This window comes from Acanthochromis polyacanthus, chromosome 13 (genome assembly GCF_021347895.1).
Source record: "Acanthochromis polyacanthus isolate Apoly-LR-REF ecotype Palm Island chromosome 13, KAUST_Apoly_ChrSc, whole genome shotgun sequence".
Lineage (NCBI taxonomy): Eukaryota > Metazoa > Chordata > Actinopteri > Pomacentridae > Acanthochromis > Acanthochromis polyacanthus.
The window spans coordinates 13,440,681-13,464,543 of NC_067125.1; the positions used below are offsets into that span (position 1 = coordinate 13,440,681).

Sequence of the window (23,863 nt, forward strand, 5' to 3'; positions counted from 1 at the left end):
CGCCAGAGAGGAAAAGGAACGCGCTGTAACGGAGAAAAAGCGTTCATGTAAACCGCTATCTGCATGCGAGAGCCAATACCCAGTGAGCCCGACAGTAAACCACCACCATGTGATTTGCGCGGACGTTTCGTACATTGTTCAGAGGGATGAGCTTTGATGCCGTCATCACATCACTGCTTCTTACCCGTGTGTGTGTGCGCGCTGCGGACAGATTTCTCGTTTTTCCCACGCAGCGGATGTCACCAAAAGCAACGTGAACTTGGTTGCAACATCACTTTACAGTACAACAAGGTCGCCCCACGGGATAAACCTCGTCTGTCCGGGCAGGCTGTCGGTAAGTAAGCCTCGTTTTCGAGCACGCAGAAAGTGGCCACTGCGTGTTGGTGAGTTTTATACGCTTGTTGGGACGCATTAAACAACACTGATCTGATCTGTGTAACTGGCCTCATTGGATCACAAGATGTCATATTTAATTTGGCTGCTGGACTCTTTGATTTGAGCGTGCTTGTCAGTGGTTTTAGTTGGTTTCCTGTGGTTAGATGGGCAGGAGATGGCATGGCAAAGACAAGGGGGGATTTTGTGCAGCGTGGTGAGGCGAATTAGTGATTTTTTTTTTAACCCCAGACAGCTGTTATGCGCCCTGTGATCAGTGACATTAAGTTGAAGCTGAAAATAAGTTAGTCTGGCAGTGTGCCACCAGACTCCTGGTGTAAATGGAATCTCAGCAGCTCAATCAGGCTCTGACAGACCGGGGAACTGAGGAGCTGCCTTGGCATTGTTACATTAACTTATTGTTTTCATCAGGAAATGGGATTGAATTGGTTCTTTTCATGCCCATGTTGATTGTGGCTGCAAATTTTGACATTGCATTTAAAATGGTACACTTCAGCTGCGTTGTTCAACAGCAGAGTTGCAACAGAGTTTTTTAATGTTCCATTCTTTTTGATGATTTCTATTATTTTTGGGTGGCAACTTGGAGAAAATTAGTTGGCTGATCCCGTTTTCTCTCTGCAGCAGTGCCTCTGCTGCGAAGCACTTGTCCTTGAATAAGTCCACTGCAGGCTGACTGAGAAGGAAAAAAAAAGCTCAACTAATGGCTGTGCTGAACACATCAATATGCTGGCAAATTCAATCAGACTGGTTTCTGCAGGTATTAAGGTGATGAACCACTTCTGTGCAGCAGCAGACTGAACAATATACGACAACCCACCAAGAATAGATGCTCATTTAAGAGCACTTAACCTGAAGAAAACGGAAATTATTTGAAATGATAAGATCAGCTGAAAAAGTCTTTCTGCTGTACATCATTCTTCCTGTTAAGGGGCTCTACTGTGATGAGATCCTCGTTCCTGCCTGGCTCTGTGCCGCTGATCTTCGCAGCTGGATCAGGACAGCGTTTTTCACACCATAAAAGACACTATAGAAAAAAAGTTCAACCTTTTTTGTGAGAGGTGTGGTGGACTGTAAGAAGTTTCAGAAATATGCTGTGGTCTGGGATGTTTGCTGTCATGGCATGAGGCATAGTAAACTGACTGTGTTCAAACTGCATGGAGAAATGTGGAGTGCAGTTGTGTCAGAAGGTTTATTATACAGCGGTTTGGGATTAGTGAGAATTATATGGATTACTGATCCATTGGCACCGCTACATTTCCTTTCTGATTTTTTTTTCTTTCCCTGTCTTCTTGTTTGTGTGGGCTCTTTGTTATAATGGTGTGTCACGATGAATAGGAATTCCCCAAGGACATAACCTGCCTTCAGGTTATTAGGAGGTGTCGCAGAGGCTACGTTAAAGAGACTTTTGTTTATTTATTTTCCACCACAGATGTTGGATTTAATGGGGCTTAGAGATATTTAGCACATGGCAACTTGTAGCAAATCAGCTGAAACACATGATATGCCCCCTTTTTTTTTTTTGCAGGAGTGACTCATTCCTGCTTGAATCAGTTAGTCTGGCTTGAACAACATGATGAATACACATCCGCCCTCGAAACCTCCATATCAGGCAAACGCGATCATGCTCTGACTGTGGCGCTCCGGTCATTGTAGTGAAAGCCCACTGGTGTCCATGAGCCCTAGAGGGGGTTTGCGCAGATTTTTCAAAACAAATTATTGTCAGTGAATTAGGCCAGTTTATCTCCATGACAGGACAGAATATTTGTACAGCCGGAATATAACTGGGCTAAAGTAGACAGCTGGCTTGTGGTCATTTGTAAATTTGAATGGGAATATGCACAACACAACTCAATTAAAACATCAACTTAAAGTGACGGAAGCAGCTAACCCCAGGGCCCTGTTTTGTAGAAGAGTCCTTTGTGAAACGAGTGTGTTGTTAAAGTTTATAATGAGCTCACTTGGTGCTTGTTCCTAAATAAATCTGCTTAATTTGTTTCTGTAAACAAGAGAGGTGGTAGCGATTGGGGCTGTCAGAAGCAGTGAAGCTATTTACATCAGATTTTGACTTCTGCCTCCCCAAATGGATCATTCCAGCCAGTTATATATGGTAAAGCAGTGGTTCTCAACCCTGTTCCTCAGGATCCCATGTCCTGCATGTTTTAGATGCTTCCCTGCTCCAACACACCTGATTCAAATGATCAGCTCGTCAGCAAGCCTCTGCAGAAGCCTGATGACGAGCTGATCATTTGAGTCAGGTGTGTTGGAGCAGGGAAGCATCTAAAACATGCAGGACATGGGGTCCTGAGGAACAGGGTTGAGAACCACTGTGGTAAATAATGGTTATTCTAATAAGAAGTAGTAGGTGTTCACAATCAAGAAGGAAATTTAGTCTTTTTTTGGGGAGGTTCACTTTTATTTTCATTTTCTCTCACTGCAGAACACTCAGATTAGACCTCCCAGATTGTCCTCCCCAAACACAGCACACCATCTCTAGGTCAGCCCTATAACCAAATGAGGCTTTTTACTACAACTCAAACCTTATCAAACAGCCTTCCACAAGGAAATCTGGCCACTGAGAGCAGCTATCAGCCTTTTTACTGCACCAGTTCTTATTGTAATCAGATGCTTCCTTACTTGTTCTTTCCATTCAATTGTGACACACTGCCTCTGTTTACTATGTTTGAAAAGGCTTCGATGGCCAACTTGAAATGGTCAGTTCATGCCAAAGCTGCGACTTAAGCAAACTTTCTCTCCAACGTAAGTAAAGACCACACCGATTTCCTAAGAAGTGAGGAGGACTGATTACTGACTCACCAGTCTGTGTGTGTGCAAGGAAGTGCCACACACAGACACGCAATACTACATGGTTATTTTTATGACTGTACAACTGCACTGTTTGCCAAGATGATAACATATAAATTTTTAGTTAGCTCTTCCGTCTCATTTCATCTCAAGACCCATAGCTTATTTAATTTTAACATTCATTTTAGCATGGTGCCCTGTTGCCATCATTAAGAATGTGAATCACAGTATGAATCATATACTGCTGGCTAAGAAAGTTGTATGAAGATTTGATTTGATTTGATAGCATGAGCTGACATGTGACCTTAATGAACTTGCTGTGAAGCAAATGTTTCCTCATATTGCAAGGAAATCATTACCCATAATGAGAAATAGAACAGAGAACAAAACAGATACTATTACTCCAAAAATTGTATAAATGATCATAAAATAAATAAATAACGAGCTAGATTAGCAATCAAAACAAACAAAGGCAGTTTAAAAACGAAATAATTAGATTGAAGGTTAAAGTTAGAAATTAAAAATAAAAAAATTAGAGAATTAAAGAAGTAGAGAGATGACATCTCACCAAAGAACCAGGCAGCTAAAAGTAAAGCAAAACAAGGGAGAACATCTAAGATAAACAGGGCACAATACAAAATAGAACAGTAAAACTAAATGAAGCTAAAAGTAAACCTCACATACAAGCAGTGACCAGAAGGGATCCACCTGAGACTCCTATGGGATCAACAGATCATAAATGTAGCTTGGAGTGAGACCCTGGCAAGCTTTAAAAGTGATCAGTAAAATCTTAAAATCTATTCTAAAATGAACAGGGAGCCAGAATGGGTGTGTGATGTTGTTTGTTAAAACCGATAAGAAGCCGAGCTGCTGTGTTTTGGACAAATTGAAGGCGACAGAGGAGCTTTTCAGGAACGCCAGAAAGGAGGGAGTTAAAAGTCAAGATGGGAGAGGATGATTGTATGAACACGTTTTTCCAGGTCTGGATATGTGAGCATCGACTTCATCTTTGAGATTATTGTGATTTGAAGGAAACAAGACTAGACGACTTTTTTGATATGGGGAGTGAAACTGAGATCTGGGTCAAATAAAGGCGAGGTTTCTGGCAATGAGCGTCATGTTGGTGGATAATGGACCGAGGTTATTGGCAGTGAGACTGCTGTGTAGGTTTGGAGGGTAAAAAAGTAATGCTTTAGATGTTGATTTGTTTTAATCTATTTCAGTTATTTATCCGTTGCATTTGAACTGTTTAATCATTTCCTTCTGCTATTCCTGCCATTTACTGAGCAAAAATATTTCACTAATTTGGTGAACATTTTGAAAATAGCTTGAACTGATAATTACTTTTAGCTGACACCTCCAGTATTATCTTAGCTAACTCAAGCATTTATCCATTTCTTTGGCTAACTACAACCATTTATGTGAGAGTGACTTGTTGGTGGCATTGCACTATTTGAACTGACAATTCATTATTTTCATTCACTACTTAAATTCTTGGTCCAAGCAATTTTAAATAAATATTAGATTCAGCTGTTTCAGTTGTTTATCCATAACTTTTCAGTCTTTTATTTAATGTCCAGCTAGTTCAACTACCGGTATATATTTACGTGTCTGTTACTTTTAGCTAAACACGTCGGCCATTTATCTTAGCTTCTTCAACCACTTATCCATTACTTTTGGCTAACTGTGATTTGTCATTTACTATTTATCTAAATATGTCAACCTTTTATGTAAGCTTCTTCAACCACTTATTTGTCTTGGCTAACTATTTCAACCATTTATTGAGCTAACTATTTGAACCATTAGCAAGTGGCATTTTACTATTTGAGTTGATAAATCATTGTTTAACTCACTGCTTGAAACATTTATCCAAGATATTTTAAGCAAATATTAGATTTAGCTATTTCATTTTTTATTCATTACATTTTAGTCATTTATTGTTATGTTTAGCTAGTCCAACCATTTCGTTAGTGAAATCTTGAACAGTCTCTCTGAACAATTTAATTTTTGTGAACGGTTAACTATTTAGCTAAACATGTCAACCATTACTTTCGCCTTGTAGCAAGAAGATCCTGGTTCGAGTCCCGGCCTGAGCCTGGGATCTTTCTGCATGGAGTTTGCATGTTCTCCCTGTGGCATGCGTGGGTTTTCTCCGGGTACTCCGGCTTCCTCCCACAGTCCAAAAATATGCTGAGGTTAATTGATTACTCTAAAATTGCCCGTAGGTGTGAATGCGAGAGTGATTGTTCGTCTGTATATGTAGCCCTATGACAGACTGGCGACCTGTCCAGGGTGTCCCTGCCTTTGCCTGAGTCAGCTGAGATAGGCTCCAGCCCCCCTGCGACCCTAATGAAGATAAAGCGGTGTATAGAGAATGAATGGATGGATGTCAACCATTTTTCTTAGCTACTTCAACCACTCATCCATTAATTACTTCAACCATTCATTTAGCTAGCTATTTCAACCATTAGCAAATGACATTTTGCTTTTTGAAGTGTTAATTTTACTTTTAGCTCACTACGTGAACAATTTATCCAAGTTATTTAAGAAGTCATCCATTAAATGTACTGGTACTATTTTTTTTTTTAGGTAACTAGTTCAAAAATGTGCAGACTTTTTGAACTGTTTATTATTTTTCACTTATTCCTTCATTTATCTGATTCAACCATATATACATTAGCCTACATTTAGGTAACTCTTTAGACTGCTTGCTTGCTTCCACAAGCCAGACTATATAATGACACCATAGGTACCAATGTCCATAAACAGTATACATGTTTATGAATAGCAGGAAGACAGACTTGCATATTGAGTAAAATCAAAAACAGTCAAGTGGTTGGTCCGCTTGTGTCTGCCTGTGGAAGTGTTGAGAGATGCAGCCTGAATTCACGATAAAATCTTTCACTATTGAAGCAGTCTGCAATCTGGAGGAGTGTGGAAATTGACAAAGAACATCAGGATATTGAGAACAAACCACATCCCAGAACCTAAATTGCCCTCACCATGACTGCCACAAAACCCAGCAGGTCTCATCTACTGTACATTCCACACACTGTAGCTCCCTGAAGGCACATTTCCCCATGCAGATGCTTTCAGGAAGGAAAAAGGAGGTTCATTAAAGCCTGCAATTTCTTTGAAAGCTTTTCTCTGTAAGTGCAAAAAAAATGTTACAAATGGGCACCGGATTTAGTGCTTCTGACTGATTAAGTTCCGGGATTATGTGTTTTAGAGGTGATTTTCTATTGTGAGCAGAAAGCACATGTGATATTCCTTTGCCAGCCGTGTCTGTGGTTCAGAGATATCAGCTGGTAGGTGGAGAAGGCTTTCAGAGGAAAGGTCATTTTGACTCATCATTTGTCCGAGCGGACCCTGTTGCAAGGACATTACCCATTCACAATTGACCCAGTAAACTGCACCGTAAATCTGTGTGGCCTTGTGTTCAGAGATGATTAATGGCACAGTGACATCATGGTGGTGTCTGTGTGTTGGTGTTGAAGACATGTTCTCACAGCAACCCAAGTAAACACGACACAACATCAATGCATTCATTCATAGGCAGTATTGATTAATGTCAATGAACAGGGATTTTTGTTTATATTTTTACTCAAAATGAGAGTAAAATACCTTGAAAAACCACATATAACTTCAAAGTATGTCAACATAAATATTTGTCTCGAATGATTGACATTAGCTTAAGTCTCCATTAATGCTAAGTACATTCAGTCTTGGCCTTCTCAGCTTTCACCTTTCTTGGGAATTTGGAAGGATGCAGCTTTAATCGATAAATCACTGACAACAAATTTCCCATGGAGTGCCTTTGCAGAATTACTTCCACTACGTTTATTCGTGGTAGCTGCCTGACTCATCTTTAATCACTACAGTGTGTTGCTGAGCTCTTTAAGTGGTCTGTCTACATTTCTTTCGTGATCCACGGTTAGGCTCGCAGCAATGCTTTGAGAACATGTGTGGTGGCACGTCTGACGGGGCTAAATCGTGCTCTGCCTCTGCTCTGTTGGTCTGTAACAACTTGAGGACTTTTTGCCGTGTCAGTCATCCATCCAGTCTGACACACCTCCTTCCTTCCATCCCTCTATTCCCACAAACTGTATCTCAGCTATTGTGCTGCTCTGCTCTAGTGTTGCCTGCGGTGTTTGTTGAGGAGAACTTTGTGCTTTTTGTGCTTTATGGTCCTGGGAACTGCAGTATGCCAGCTGTTGTAGGCTGCTTCATCTTCAAGAGGCCGGAAAAGAGCAGGCTGGGGGTGATGCAGTGATTTAAAATGGATGTTAATGGGTTACATGTTGGGCTGCATGCGATTATTTTCATTAGTATAAACATTACCGTTCAAAAGTTTGGGGTTATTTTCAATAAAGATAACATTAAATGAATCAGAAATCTAGCATAGAAGTTTGTTAATGTGGTAATGACCATTCTAGCTGGAACAGCTGATTTAATGAAATATCCACATAGGAGTACAGAGGAACATTTCCAGCAACCGTCACTCCTGTGTTCTAATGCTACATTGTGCTAGCTAATGGTGTTGAAAGGCTAATTGATGATTAGAAAACCCTTGTGAATTATGTTAGCACATGAAAAAAGTGTGAGTTTTCAAGGTAAACATGAAATGGTCCGGGTGACCCCAAACCTTTGAACGATAGCGTATATTAAGTTACTTATGTGGTTTTCTTAGACTCCTTAGACTTGTTCTGTCCATAAAATCTGACAAAAAATGGCAAATGCATCACCCATATACAATCCCATTGTTCACACCCCAAATATATTCAAAGAGCAGAGAAAGCAGCACATTTCCATATCTTAGAAGCTGGAAAACAGCTTATGTGTGTCATTCTTGTATATTAAATAAGATATATTCCATAAGACGAAAGCAGAAAGAAGGGCGACTGACATCTGAAACTTTATCTAAAGATAGCGTACAGTTAGTATGTGCATTTTAATGGGCAGTGTATCATTTAATGATGTGGCTCCGCTGCATCCCAGAACCTACTTCCATTAAACAATGAACTGCATCCAGTGCCATTTTACATTATGTCCCTCATTAGGTGCAGAGACAAGTGACAAACAAGGAGAATAACATTTTAACTGTGCAGATATTCTGCAGCTGCTTTAATGTCTGATTTATGTTGGTGTGTTTGTTTTTTACTACAGGGAGAAGCCTGCACCCATTATATCTAAACCACTGTGGATACAATCTTCTGAAATGAAAGAGGGAAAAGGTGAGATGATGTGAGATGAGTATTTAGCCATGTGATAATCATAAAGTCTGTTAGGGGAATCTGTTCTAATTGGATCCGGTAATTTGTAACAGCAGCATTTTAAGAATTGGAAGATGATTAGCCGCACGTATCATTATTTTAGTAAGCATTGTTTTGCTTTTTTTTAATTAAATCAAAGATGAAATTAATTGGCAGTGTGTAAAATGTGAAAATGGCCATTAATAATTCCCACAGCACAGAGTGACGTGTTTGGACTGTTTGTTTGGTCTGACCAGCAGCCCAGAACCCAAAGTTATTCAGCTGAGAATAGCAGCATATCCTCACATCTAAGGCTGGGACTAGAGAATGTTTGACAATGTGTTTGAAGCAATTACTAGACCGCCTGTCAGCTGAAGAATGGGTTAATCAACACACTGAGCACAACTAAGGCCCCGCAGCTCAGCACAACACTGAATCCAGATACCATGTGGACCCTGTGCAGCACAACAGAGACAATGAAGAGAAATCATCTATCTTGTTTTGTACAAGACAAACGGATACATTTGAAGTTTGCTCCTGTCCGCATTCTTCTGCGTTTTCGTCATTTCCTAAACAATAACTTCGGAAACAAACACAGCCCGGCCTCATATCCTGCTGAGGATGAAAGCACACCCACTCCATTATAACTCGGAGAAGCTACAGTGTCATACCGCATTTTATGTTGTGAAATGACTATTTAGTTTTACAGGCAGGGGCTGCACTGTCCATAATTTTTGCAGAGTAAAATGTGCAGAACATCCCTGTGGTGGTGTTAATCGATCATGCGGTCTCACTGTCTCCAAGTTTGGACGAGCATGAGTTGCTAATAGATTTACAGCAGTATCACATTACTGTTGTTGCAATGTAGCAAGCGCATGAACACATTTCTCCAAATTGACATTCAGCTGTGCACTCCTTCAGCTTACTATTGATTTTCAGTGATGTGTTGGTTCCAAAGCAGCGTCAGGCATACTTAGTGCAGCCCTTTTTGGAGGCCTCTGCTTGTCACGAACAGGAGAGATTGTGGATAAGATGCATTGTGCAATAAATAGTCAGATGTGTGTAGAGTTAAATGCCCTTTAAGCTGATCTGAGCCATAATCTGAACTCTGTAAAGCATGAACCAGGCACACAGTGTGGAGCTGATGCAGGATATCCTTCAGTTCAGGGAGCAGTCTGTGTATCAGTGCAACATGATCCTCTTAAACTGATCGGCCTTCAACTGCTGCCCTCCTCTCTCTCAGCTTCTCTCTGTATTGCGCTGTAACCTCTGTCTCTTCTGGTTTGAACTTCTTTGCTTCTGTTTCTATGACATTCCAAATTCACTCTTCAGCCTCAAAAGCAAGCCTTTCCAATTCAACTTATTTGCATTTCTGTGTGAGAGTAGTTGAGGAGCATTTCATTTGCCAGTTGTTCTAGTTTCAGATCCTCTTTTCAGAAGCAGAAGATGCTATTTATAGAGCTGTTTTTAAGGAGGTGTTTCTCCTTTCTGTGCCCAGGATGAGGTCTGTGTGGACATGAGAGGACCAAGGAGCATGTGAAGATGTCCCAGAAGGCAACTAAAAGTAAGCTTTAGCTGTGAAAACAAAACATGGGAGGTGATTACGGATGACAGATACATTTTTTTTTTTTAAACATAGTGATTGTATCAATTACATCGAAACAAGTAGTGTTTTCTATTAGATTACGCCACAGAATGATGTCAGTGTTAACCTTGAGATCCCAGTTTAAGATACTCCAGACTACATCCAAAATGTTCGCATGTGCAACCATTTTTTGAAGTGGAATTTCACATTATTGCATTCATGCCAGTGTGTGTGTGGTCCTTAAGCTAGCAAGGGTAGTTACCATGTTAGCCATTGTGGTTTAAAGTAGTACTTTCTGTTCACTGATTCACTCAGCCTCTCCCCACCAGCCTGATGTGAGAAACACTCCATTTAGCCGTTTTAGGGTTCCAAAGATGAAGCGGTTTAGGGCCGATTGTTTACAAAAACAAAATGAGCAGAGATAGGAAGAGACTGGTGGAGAGAAAGATTCAAGGAGAGGTCCCAGCCCTGACACAGCTGAGGATGAGAGTGCAGGTGCAGGCGGGGAGATATCGCCAAGGCCGGAGAGGAAGAAAAAGTGCGCTGTTTAAGTTCGAAAATGCGTAGTCAGGGAAGAGTAGTTCCTCAATAAAGGGAAAGTTAAACGCTGTCTATAACACAAGGGAACAAAGTGGAACTCCCTTTGACCCAAAAAAAAAAGACTGGTGACATAGAACATGTTGAATGTAAATCCATCCGGTGCACAGTTTGTAGGAGGAATATTAGGCAACCTCCAAGGAAAGACTGCTGACAAAATGTCTACATTTTCTTAATAAAATATTTTGCAAATACCAAGACTGAGTAAACTTTCAAACATCAGCATGCAAGACTGATTAGTACCATCCTGTACTGAAAAAAGAAATGCAATCAAATTATGTGGAAAGCTTAGTCTGGAGCCCTGTCACTGTAGAATGGAAAGCATGTCAACATGCTGTAATCTACAGTGGCAATCATCCCGACTATATTCGTACTTTGCAGAAAATTGCAGGTCTCCATACTGCCGATGCTGCTTATTGTGGTAATTAAAACAACTCTTGATTCTTTTTTAATTCACAAAAGAGCCCTTGCCTTGATACTTTAGACAGAGACTTGCGATTCAGTGATTGTTTTTGACAGAAGAGCTGCTCGCATTTGTTCTCTAGGTCACTGTTATTTTGGAAATCTGATCTGTTACTGAATATCAGTCTTTGTTAGATTTCTTTGTAGTTGGCATAGGCTCTTGTTGCTGGGCATTTAACGAGTAGTTGAACATTTTTATCTCTGGTCATCGCTACAAAGTTGCTAGGCAACCAGCTGAGACGCCAAGAAGTCATTGTGCCCAGGCAAGAAACATTGTTGCATCTAACCTAATTCCAAGTTGTTGTTTTGACATTTACAATAGTCTAACAATAAGTGAGCTTTCAGGAGCAGATAGATGGATTTTCTTACCTTTGGACTGAGCCAGGCTGCCTGTATTCCTCTGTTTCCAGTGTCCATGCAAAGCTGCAACTTTATATTGAATGGGTGATCACATGTGGCATTAATCTTCTTATCTAATCCTCAAAAAGAAAATGAAAGATTTACTCCCCCCGTAGTTAAACTGTCCTTTTAGATGTTCATTACTTTTAATGCTTCCTGCCTTTGTGTAGATGTACTGGTTGAGGAGGAGTTCACAACATCTCGTTACTCAGTCCCTCCAGGAATTCGCGATGTTGCGATCACGCGAAATCAACCAATCTCCGCGAATTTTGCGCGGCCTTGCAATTTTGTCCAATCACCGCAACTTTCCCGCAATTTTGGCCCGCCTCCCGTGAGTTCCACCAATCAGAGCAGTCCCCAGCACAAACCTAATGCACGTACGTCACCGAATTCACTTCCTTGTTTATGGTTTGAAGATGCAGACATGTGCGATACTAATGTCTCTCATTTACCAACAAAAATTACTGTTGAAGACCGTGATAAACTGTTAATTCACTGATGTTCTTCACCAAAGCAGAGCTAAACTGTTTTACACCTGTGCAATACTGTGATGGAATACAAAAAAGAAAAAAAAATCATCAATTGATACACTTAAAAAAAACACGAAACATATTAGAACGGCTGAAATGATCAGAAAACAGACCACATAAATCACCATGATGGAAACTGTTGCATCCAGATCCGTTAGAGCACTGAAAGAATGAAGGTAAATTAGATTATTTATTCCCCTTAAGAACACGGCGGAGTTATGTGACGATCGGTGTGTGTGACTCCTTCCTCTGTTACCAACATCACTCAAAAACAGACTCAGGGATTTAAATGAAGTTTTCAGGGTCGGTCAGAAATGACACAAGGACCAAGTGATTAGACTTCGGCAGTGATACGGCTTAAAGTTTGGATCAATGGATTTGTTAAGGATTTCCCATTGAGGTAGCGGCACAGCATCTCATAGCAGCACGGTAACCATGGCAACAAGTGAACGCTACCTCAGCGGCCTGCTGACGATCACATCATTGTGATCCTACAACAAATCTACTACTGTGGACGTATCGGAAATGATACAAGGAACAACTGATTAAATTGTGGGGGTGTCTCTGAGTCCCATCAATTCCCGTTGCCAGCTACATATTTAGGTCATGCGATTCGGTATGTACACATGCAGAACACACACCTGTCTTGGTGGAGGACTGCGCTCTCGCAGTGCTGTTCTTGTTAGTTGACGTGACAAGGCGTGAGCTTGTGTGTGTGTGTGTGAACACGTGTGTGCCAGGATGTGAAATTAACTTTTTAAGCCACTGACAGATATGTCCAAATATGATTCATTCAATAGTAAATTAGCATTTTGTGCCGCAAATCTACCAACCACGTCATGTTAAACCAGTATCTGGCTGTTGCTAATTTCCCACCATGGTGTGCCTGGGTGGCGCTGTAATAAAACTCTGCCATGTCTACGCGCATGCGTACTATCTCCCTTTTCGGATCTCCGCCGCGGTAAATGTTCATGAATGGAATCTGTACAGATTCTGCACGTTTGTTGGTATGACTCCTGTAGTGTACATAGAGCTGCCAGAGTTGCTTGAAGGTACGAAGGATGGAAATAATCACACATCTTTGTTTACTTCCTTGTACCGGCTGGCAAACCAAAGCACCGGCGCACGTATGTGACGTAATCGCGTATGCGACGTGGTCAGATCTCGGCAAAGTTTTGCGTTTTGCTGTTTAGACGGAAACGTAACGGCGGAGAGTTTTCAACTTTTCCACTCTGGAGGCCGGTTTCAAATTTTTGCGTTTTTAAGCCCCCAAAACGCCGTGCTCGTATAAACGATAGGGTGTTTTGTTGAAATATTTTGACGTTTTTACCTGCAAGCGTCCTCGTGTAAGCGGCCCCTCAGCAGGGCTTTTCCAGAACTCACTCAGCCGCTCACTTTTGGTCAAAATTAAAGCAGGCTCACACCACAAATGGTTACAGTGCACATTAACTCTACACTCTGATTTGCTTGAATTCTAATCATATAGATAGAGTGGTATTTACACAGTTTCAAATTCAAATGATTCTCCTTAATTTGTGAGTTTCACTCTGTTCTCAAGTTGAGACCATTTCTGGTGGACAGTTTCCTGTGAGCATGTGTGTTTGTCTCTAAATAGCAAGTGGCATTTGCAGAAGAGCTGTTAATATTCATTTCAGTATCATTTTTCAGTACCCACACTGTTACGGGCTGCACACCTGCTTCAAATGGGATGGCAGAAGGTTTTGTTTGTTGATTCAAAGCCCCCTGTTATGTTCTGTTATTTGGTTAATCAGTGTCCATAAAGCTTAAGAAAACTTGAAGCATCACTTGTAAAGTGAAGCCAGAAATGTACATCATGTGAAAACGACGATCCTGATATTTAATTCTTGTGTGTTCACCGTCCTGCAGCATGGTGCCTTAGGCTTCTCCCAGTTCTCCTCTTCTTCATCTCCTTCGTCACATACTACTGTTCCAATGGCATACTTCAGAGGTAATTACACAAACACAGACATTCAGTCTTTTCTGATTGCTCTGGTATTGAGGTCACACAATCACAGAAATGCCCATTTCTGGTAAAGAAGTAATCTCCTGAGGTCTGTACAATGCTGATTCACTCAAAGTCAGTAAGACAACCCACATTTTGATCATCAAGTGGTCTGAGCTGCTGGTCAACGGAGGCCCTCACTCATGCCCATTCTTGCACATTTTGAGTTTTCTGGACCCAGTTCCTGGCACATTGCAGTTTTATAGACTCAGCGGTAGTTTCATGCCAGTTGTGGTAATTGTCTGTCTTTCAGCTATGGAGGCACCAGCAAGTCTCTGAACAGTAGCAAGTCGCTATGTGGCGGCTGGCTAACGCAGAAGAAGTGGGAGAGCCTGAACTTTAAGTGAGTAATGGCATGTCTGTGTTCTTTTTTTTTTTTTTTTTTTTTTTGCAAACTGAAGGGAGTGGATGGCTTATTAAAGGAGGAGGTGTGCCAGCATTTTTATATGAAATAAGGTGCCAGCTTCCTAGAAACTGGACAGCTCTTTACCAGTCATGAAGGAAAAACATATTTTAGCGAGAAGGAACAGAATTTATTATTTTAAAAAAGACTTTCCATCTAAATAGTGATTATTGTAAGTTTCAGTCACACAAGTGGAATGTCTTAAATGACCGAGAGGGAGAGTTGATATAAAAAACATTGTTTGCTCGGAATGTGCTCTTGATAAAGTTTTTTTTTGGGAGTAGACAATGGCCTATTTTGTTAAGTAATCATTGTTCCACATCCCCGAACCCCCTCTCATTTATTTTTCCAATGTTCTGTTATCAGCTTATTCAGCTGTATATTTACTGGTCTTTTTGTGAACTCTGTTCTGTTACAAAATAGCGATATGGTCTCCATCTGGGGTTTGTCTCAACCTTGTCAAAGGTCACAGTTAGACCTGCCACTGCCTGCCCTTTGACCTTTAAAATAGTTAAAATCTATAATCCTTGTCTTTGCCCCTCTACAAGAGTATAATTTTTAGTAAGTTGCAAGTCCGTTCTTGTATTTTCACATCAGTCATTACAGTCACAAGGAGGCCTTCCAGGCAATTGCAATGACATTTCTCTAATTAGACCCCTCCCCAGGGATTTATCCTGATCTCCCACAGAGAGCTAGCTGGCACACGAGGATAATAAATGTCTGAGAGACTCACTGTCAAAGACAGTAGGTCATAAACAGCTGGAGTCAGAAGCCAGCGAACACAGAAAAGTCACTGTTTCACATATTACAACCTGCCACATTTGTCTCCCTCCACAGGCTCTGTGAATGTTATTGTTTTCCTTCCCCTCTCCTCAGCAGAGAAGTGCCAGCAGAGGCTTTTAATGAGGGAAATTGCTATTGAATGACATAATGTAAATGGCTGATTTTCTTATAATGAGTCTAGTTTACCTGCTTAATGGATACCAGAACATTTGGTAAAGTAAAGGCATCAGTCAAGCATATGAAGCAATTTTTCATGTGCTAGCATGAACGCTGTGCTGTTTGGCAGCACAGATGGTATTGTCTATTGTGTGGTTGGATGGTTATTTCAGCCAAAAAACTCCAAATGTTTTTTTTTTCATCCTTGCTGTCTTGATTCCTGTCCCGGCTCTTCCAGCCGCAAAGCCTCCTGTAATATATCTCATCTATACAGTGAAACCCTGTACAGTGCGGTTTCATGTGTAATTCCTGTTCTGACACTTCTCATGCAGCATTAGCAGACGGACGCAGCTCTTTCTGAAACTGGAGGATTTCTTCTGGCGGGAGCATCTGTCCAAGCTGGCATTACCTTATGGCATTAAGGGCAGTGGTATGTTGACGTTGCTCTGAACATTATCCTCTGCTGTTTCTGTTAAGTTTGCTAATTTAATACTGGTTGATTGATGACTGGGATTATGAACAGTTATCGTCACATCTTTGCACACTTCCACTACATTCAATTAAATGGAAAAAATGAAATGAAAATAGCTTTTCTACTATCCCGTGTCTGAGTTTTGGATTATACCTTCAGTTCAGATCAGTGATGCTTTCATGTCATTAAAGTGCTTTGATAAGAAGATCACAGGCTTCACTCTATCTGTTGTCATTAGATTTGTGTCAGTCAGATTTTAAGCTCTTAATATGACTGAAACACTCTGTTCTCTGCATTCAAAGTATTCACGCAGTCTTACTTTTTAAACTGCACTTTTTTTTCCCTCCCAGAGCTGCTGCTATTGAAAGTTCTCGCTGTAACTGCAAATTATCAGGTGCCAGCCAACATTGAAAAGTAAGTGTGAACATACTTTCGCCAACTTGGCAAAAGATACTAAAGCTCAACATTGCCTTGTTGCAACCAAGTTTTATATTTAATTACATTTTTTGTTCAAATTTATATCAGTGTACTGATTTAAGTCCATATTGCAGTACAGACGTAACTGTCAAATGTCAAGTAAAGTGCAACAAAAAACATTTCTCACACAGAGATTGCTCAAAGAGACATTCTGGTCATGCTGTCTATCTATTCCTATTCTTTTAACAGTCAAGAAACCACCCTTGATGAGTTATAGGTTATGTTATATGAGAGAGAGAGAGAGAGAGAGAGAGAGAGAGAGAGAGAGAGAGAGAGAGAGAGAGAGAGAGAGAGAGAGAGAGAGAGAGAGAGAGAGAGAGAGAGAGAGAGAGAGAGAGAGAGAGAGAGAGAGAGAGAGAGAGAGAGAGAGAGAGAGAGAGAGAGAGAGAGAGAGAGAGAGAGAGAGAGAGAGAGAGAGAGAGAGAGAGAGAGAGAGAGAGACAGACAGACATATGGTGAGTACCATTTTCTGCATTTAACTATCAAAGTGAGGACATTTTTACAAAGTGAGGACATTTTGGCCGGTCCTCACTTTGAAACAGCCATGTTTGAGGGTGAAGACTTGTTTTTAGAGAACAGGTATGAATTGAGGTTTGGTAAGGATTAAGTTTAGGCAATCAGTTGTGATGGTTAGGGTAAGGCTCTAGGAAATGCATTACGCCTATGGATGTCCTCACTAAGATAGAAGTACAAACATGTGTGTGTGTTTTCTCCACAGCCTTGAATGCAGAACCTGTGTAGTCATCGGCAACGGCTTTGCCATTAAAAACAGCTCCCTGGGAAGCATCATCAACAAATATGACGTGGTCATACGGTAAGCTATGGTAACACCATGCAAAAGTTCTCATTACTGATTGTTAATGTGATGTAACATAGGGTAAGAAGAATAAAACTGGGGTTAATGTAACAAAAAAAAACTAAGAAAAAAACTCTGCATCTTTCTGATTTCACTCCAAACTAGATGAGCCCTCAGTAGAGGACAGAACCACGCCCTCTGCTGGCAAAAACCCTGTTCTCCCTATACAAATGATGCAATATGTATCAATTTTGATCATCGTACGTATCTCCCTCCCTACTTGATCTGCTGACCTGTAACTCCACAACTCAGCAGGGGACCTTAGACTGATCTTCAGTGCCAAGTTTGATTATCCTGACTTCAGCGGTTGCAGAGATATCGGACCGGACATAGCCACATACATACATACATACATACATACATACATACATACTTACCCAGCCAGATACCGCACCAAATGCAATAACCCCGCCGACGTACCCGTCGGGCATGGTTAATTATGCATTTGTTAAATGGTGGCTGCCACTTTTTTCATGTTTTGCAAACTGTGACATTCAAAATAATAATAATAATGATAATATACAAAGCAATATTTAAACCCCAAACCACCTCATATTCACCTTCATGTTTCAAGGCAGCTCGGATTTGGAAAATACAAACAGATCCCTGCTAGAGGACCTTAAAAGGGGAGAGCGGTGATTTGTCCACCAACCACTGAAAGTAGGATATAAATTTTCTTGGGTGTAGTCTGATGATGGACAGTATCCAACCCTGAACCATCTGACTCTGACTCAGAGCCATCCTCTGAGCAATTAGCAGAGTTCTGGGTCAAATCAAGTTCTTTAATGGAGAAAAGAGAGCGTTTAGTTTACTCAGGGACAAAGGCACTTTGCAAATCTGACTTTACAGCCTTGGAATGAACACATGCATTCTGAGTTTTTATAAGCCTCTTTCAAACAGCCAGAATTTGGCCTGGCCACAATGCATTTTTCTCCCCTTACCAGCCCTCCTCCCCCTCCATCCCATCTCTCCTTCTCTTCTCAGAAGTTAATGGTTTCCTGGCCAAGTAGAGTAACGTTATTGACATTCAGAATTCAATGCATGCCTGAGAGTTTGACGTCATCGGGCAGGTTCTGTCATAGAAACACTGCTAGGCTTTTTTAAAGCCTGTCGAGACTTAAGTTTCCAAAGTGCAGACTAATCATTTAATCAAACAAGGGCTCAGTCTGTGCTGCTGTGTTAATTAATCGGACAAGGATTGAGTTATGATGTGATTGCAGAAGTTGTTGTGTCAAGAATTTGTAAAAGTACCAAAACATGGCTTATTTTACAAGGAAGCACATATTGGATTTTAAACACTCCAGTGCGACTTACTTGTTCTATTTACAGGCCACCTTTTAGCAGCATTGTTTAAAACATGTTTTTGTCCTTTCAAGAACATGTGACAGAGCATACGTGTACGGAGATAAATAACCTGTGTGTGCAAATCAACAGATCAGCAGCAGACCACAATCCTCATGCAGAGGTTTAAAACAGTTTTGGTAGATCACTGTGCCATTAGCTACAGAAGTTACTTGTTTCTAATGTTTCCAATGTAAAATTACTCTTGTAAAACTTCTCCTAAAACATGTCTGAACAATGGACTTGATATAAAAGATAAATGTTGCCTCTGGGTCTGAAAAGTGAATCCTATGTGGAAGTGCCTAAATCCTGCATTCCTTCATTCTAACAGCCAGCAGGGGGCGACTTCTCTGGCTACACAAAGAAGTGCAATTGTATAGAAGTCTGTTAGAAAATTGCCCCACTTCTCCCTACATTTATTACCTCAATAAGCATTTTACTATTGACTTTATGGTCCCATTTAAAGTAAAATAGATGATAAGCAGTGTGTGCTTTAGGGCATGACTGCTTTGTAAATGACAGGTCATGACTGCATCGGCATCTGTAGCGTCTCAGTCATATCCACCGCTTGCTTGCTGGATAAATTACGAATTAAAGGCTTCAAAATAGTAGTTCACAAACCAATGGGTGACGTCCAGTGGCCAACTCCACCTTTTGTGTGCAGTCTTAACCCGTCCATGACTCGCCTCTTTTACCAAACTGGTAGCAGTTGACCGTGATAAAATTGAAATGAAATACTGAATAAACAAAATTCATTTTCTAAAAAGAAAAACATTTTTTTATTGTGCACAGCAGAATGCAGAATTACTGGTTCAAGGCTAAATTTGTCATTTTTAATGCTGTTACAAATGTCATTTCTCTTACTGAAATTCTCTTCTTTCTTTTCAGAGAATCTGAGAATTTCATTCTGTCAGTTCTGTGTTAGGTTCTCTGTTATTCAGTCTTTACGTCAACGACCTTGTCATTTATACTCGTGCAAAAACTGCTGAGTTAGCAGCTGAGACACTAACGAATGCTTTGGGAAAGATTACAGAGTGGCTTGATCCGTCATGTCTCAACCTCAAACTATAATCGGATAAACTTTCTGCACATTAGAGGCTGTCTGTCTATGGATGCTGAAAAGACCTTCATGCACGCTATGATCCTGTCCCACATGTCATATTGTATCACATGTTGGGGACAAACTAGGCAGGCAGTCATCAAACCGCTGGAGTCTCTTTACATACAGACTTTGAAGATCCTGGACAAAAAATCAATGCAATACCACTATTGCAGGATTTTAGATAAGCATTGTCTTCTGAGCTCTGAAAATGTTAAGTTGCTTTCAAATATGTGTCTTGTTTTAAAAATTTTAAATGGTTTGGCTCCTCCTCCGTTGCGCCGGTTTGTTCACTATCACTCGGCACAATCCATAAAATCCATGAAGATATCTTCCATCGCTGACTGTTCAATACCTTTTCGACACACAACCTTTGGGCAGTCAGCTTTTTCTGTAAAAGCTACAACTCAGTGGAAAGCCTTGCCTGGCGACATTAAGAACTGTATTTCTATCGGCAGTTTTAAAAACAAACTGAAAAACCTGCTTAAGGACACTCAGAACTGCAACCATTCATCTCATTTTAATTGGCATTTGTGTGTGCTTTTAAGAGTGTCTCTGTGTGTCCGTATAATGGTTGGCTTCACTGTGTCATGCATTTTATACTCCAGCCCTTTTGTGACAATTTAATGTTGTGATGTTTTTATTGTGACCTGCCGAGGGACTGCAGATGGAAATGAGCTTAAAGCTAACTCTGGTGCAATGCATCAAATGGAAACATTTATGTTTAATATTGTACATGGTCTCTTTTTAAATAGACTGACAATATTAATAACAATGATAATTCTGTGTATGTTTTTGGTCAGAATTAAAATCATTTGCTAAACCATTAATTTGGAAATCTAATGAAGACTTTCACCGTTTACCTCAATATACGCTGTTTAACTGGAGGTACGGAGTGCTAAGTTAGCAGGACACCTTCATCAGAATAGACCGCAATGACATCATGATACAGACTGAATATACTTTGAGAAAGTTATGGTTTGAGAATACGATCAAACAAAACAAAACTCTGCATGAATTATTGCAGAAATTTTAATCCTTAATAAAAGAGCCCTGAATATTCTTTGTGTGTCTAAAGTGTAGAATTGTGTCCCTGCCTCAGGTTGAATGATGCCCCAGTGAGAGGCTATGAGGAAGACGTGGGGAACAAGACCACCATGAGGTTCTTTTACCCTGAGTCGGCCTCCTACAACCCTGGACTGCACAATGAGCCCGGCACACTTATGGTCCTGGTGCCTTTCAAACAGCAAGATCTGCGGTGGCTCAAAGAGATCCTCTACAATGAGAAGAGGGTACAGGATATGTGTGAGAATGCATTCTCTCACACAAAAGCACACACACACATCCATCCCTCTGTCTCACTTTCTTTCTATCCCTCTTGGCCTCACATAAACATGCTCTGTTTAGTTTCTTTTCCAGCTCTTGTCAGTCATCCATATCAGGAACAAATACTTAAAAGGTTCGACTTCAGCGACGCCAGTGCCCTTCAGAGTTAAATGTAGTTTCCATCCCAGACATCCTTCACTCTGTTGCTCCCGGCGCCTCCGGCCTCCTACTGCTAATAGTTGCAGGGTCATTACCCACTAATTTGCACATCGATTTAGTTGCCTCTAGAGATGAGAGAGTCATAGGTTCAATTGCATCTCTGTTGGGTAAATGAACTCATTCTGCCAACCAAAAATAGCAATCTTTTGCTTTACTTTCTGTCCTGTTGTTCCTTTCTGTTGCTTAACATCCAGCCTGTTATCTTTCTGTCTGTTTATGTGTGTGTTGCAGGTCAGGAAAGGCTTTTGGAAGCCCCCTCCCCAAATCTGGTTGGCTGACGTCAGCAAAATCAGAGTGCTGGACCCACACTTTTTGCACCAGACTGCAGATAGACTGCTCCAGATCCCTCTGCACCCCAAGAGCAAACAGGTGAGTGACCCTTTCCGCTTAACTGTTTGAAGAATCATAAGGCTGAAGGTGAAGATGTCACAATTTTAAAAACAGAATTGTTGGTTCTAGTCCAAACCAAATTGTTGCCTTATCCTTAATCAAACCAGTCAAATCTTTAGCTTTCTCAATCTAAAAATGTTTCTCTTTAATTCCGGTGGCAGTTCTCCTGTGTTCCAGTATTGAGCATTTCTGGCATCCTCAACTGCAATTTTCCTGACCAGAACATCCTTGCTTGTTTGTTCCTTCTCTCATACCTCCCTTTTTTCCCCTGTTTTTGCCCTTCACTGCTCCCCACATGAATGTTAACAAGGGTGGATGGAGCATCCACTGATTAGCCACTGTTCCTCCAGTGATATGTCTTGAGCTCTGTGATAAACAGTTTATTGGGAAAGGCATTTCTCTTGAAATGTAGTAGGTGAAATGTTGAAGGTCAGTAGCGGTTTAGTGGATCCAATTACCACAGAACATGATGAAGATTAGCTTCTGCTTGACATTCTAGCATCTCATTACAAGATAAGTGCCACATGTTTTCTCGGCTGCGCAGTGAATCCCTGGGAAATAATTGGCTTTTGAAGGAAAGCCAAAATATTGTATAAATTTCAGTCAGATGCTCTGTTTCTAGACAGTGGACAGTCACAGTGTTCCTTCCCTGCAAAGCTAATTATTGCTGTTTCTTCAGGAAAATGTCCAGAGTTGTGACCTTCGCTGTTTTTTTTTCTCAATTTCAAAGTTTGCTTGATCCTCACTGAGCATGCTTTGTGGCTTTTGGGTGAGTGAAATCTGAAAGTAAAGGATAAAGTAAATGAAAGGCAAGATAACTTCATCGTAACAACAAACAAAAGAGGAAACACATCCATGAACTAACTCATGACAGAGCAGCGATTGCGCAATGAGAAAACATGATGCGTGGTTTCAAAACACCCAGGGATTCGACTTGGACTACAACTCATGCAGAATGAAGTTTTTATTGGCCCGTTGCATCCCATCTGCCAGGAGGGGCTTGTTGTGTGTTTGGTGGGGATTGTCCCTGACGTGGGCCCGAGCCAAGTTTTGTTTTGGTTCTGCTTGTTCCCCTCCCCTGAGTCCTTTTTGTCAAAGAGTGACAGGGGTGTTACGCTTTTGGGCCGCAATACAAACACAACTGATTGGTGCACGAGAAGAGTGAGCAGTGTGAACGCCGCGGTCCTACAGACAATCAGCGGGCTCACCCAACAGGAGCTCTGCACCATCTGCACAGACTGTATGGAAAAGGCCAGGGGGAGTGGAAGGTGGGCAGGAGGAGGAGAGATGGTGGGATTACGGGCTGGGAGAACTGGGGCCTAGAGGCAGTTAAGTTTTGCACGATTACAACAGAAACTGAATCACCTCTATTCAGGGCTGTAAACATCATTTTTCTTAATAGTGAACATACAAGAAAAAAATTTTTAGTCACGCTCTGTCTTGTCATCAATCTTCTTGTGTTTTTTTCCTCGTTTCTCTCCTTTGGTATTCCTCATATGCCAAATCCCAGCAGGGGTACTGACCATAACAGACCTCCTCTTTGCACACCATCCCTCTGTTAATGACCCTGCCGGATAGAGATGGACCCCTTCCCCAGATGCAAAGTCAAACCACACAAACTCTAACACATGCAACCACTTCACTCTCTTCCTTCCCTTTCCTTCCTCTCTGGCTTATGTCCGTGCATTCACACCACTAGCAACTACGCCCGCACCGGTTTCCTGAAGCACACGTTTGTGTTGCGCAGTGGCGACAATGTACAGCCCCCCCCACCCTTCGCCCCTTCTCACCAAGGATCCACGGGCCGAGGTCCAAACTATGCGCCGGGCTGCTGCAGAGCTCTGGTGTTCGCCTGTATGCTGGCGACCACATGAGGCTAATGCACACAGAATGTCAGCTGTGTCCCATTGTGGGGTGCTCATCTGAATTAAAGGAAAAAGCCAGTCATGCTCAGTGCAACGGCAAATAAAGCCACTTCAGTTTCTTATCAAGGCTGCATCGCTACGGAGAGAGCCCACATTTGTTTACAGAGACCTCTATTTTGCTAAAATTTAACCTTCACTGCAGCAAAACCGGGCAACACGCACACACGGATACACACACGCGATCATGTACACATGTGCTTGTGCTTTCTTTCACGCATCTCTCAGGGAAGCCAGAAGTAGAGAGCTCTCTAAGTCTCTTCAGCGTCTGAGTGCTGCTGCTGAAGTGCTTGCAGTCTCGAGATTCCTTTGTTTTGCACACTTGTATTTGACCTGATAGATCCCTCCACCTCTTTTGCCAAACTGTGCTTTTGTC

At 41.3% G+C, this 23,863-nt stretch overlaps 1 protein-coding gene across 2 annotated transcripts in view; it reads left to right on the forward strand.

Moving 5' to 3' along the window:
- The window catches only part of st3gal4 (ST3 beta-galactoside alpha-2,3-sialyltransferase 4), a 31,639-nt gene continuing 7,776 nt past the window's right edge, over window positions 1-23,863 (forward strand). The window contains exons 1-10 of one of the 2 annotated variants that reach the window (XM_051957888.1): window positions 1-334; window positions 8,362-8,429; window positions 9,946-10,011; window positions 13,908-13,989; window positions 14,297-14,386; window positions 15,718-15,815; window positions 16,208-16,271; window positions 17,053-17,148; window positions 20,733-20,922; window positions 21,407-21,544. In XM_051957888.1, coding sequence (XP_051813848.1) covers window positions 9,990-10,011; window positions 13,908-13,989; window positions 14,297-14,386; window positions 15,718-15,815; window positions 16,208-16,271; window positions 17,053-17,148; window positions 20,733-20,922; window positions 21,407-21,544 — 780 coding nt within the window. In that variant the 5' untranslated portion in view covers window positions 1-334; window positions 8,362-8,429; window positions 9,946-9,989. Of the gene's footprint in view, window positions 335-359; window positions 384-8,361; window positions 8,430-9,945; window positions 10,012-13,907; window positions 13,990-14,296; window positions 14,387-15,717; window positions 15,816-16,207; window positions 16,272-17,052; window positions 17,149-20,732; window positions 20,923-21,406; window positions 21,545-23,863 lie in introns of those variants that run through there. The other variant, XM_051957889.1, reaches the window with a different exon arrangement.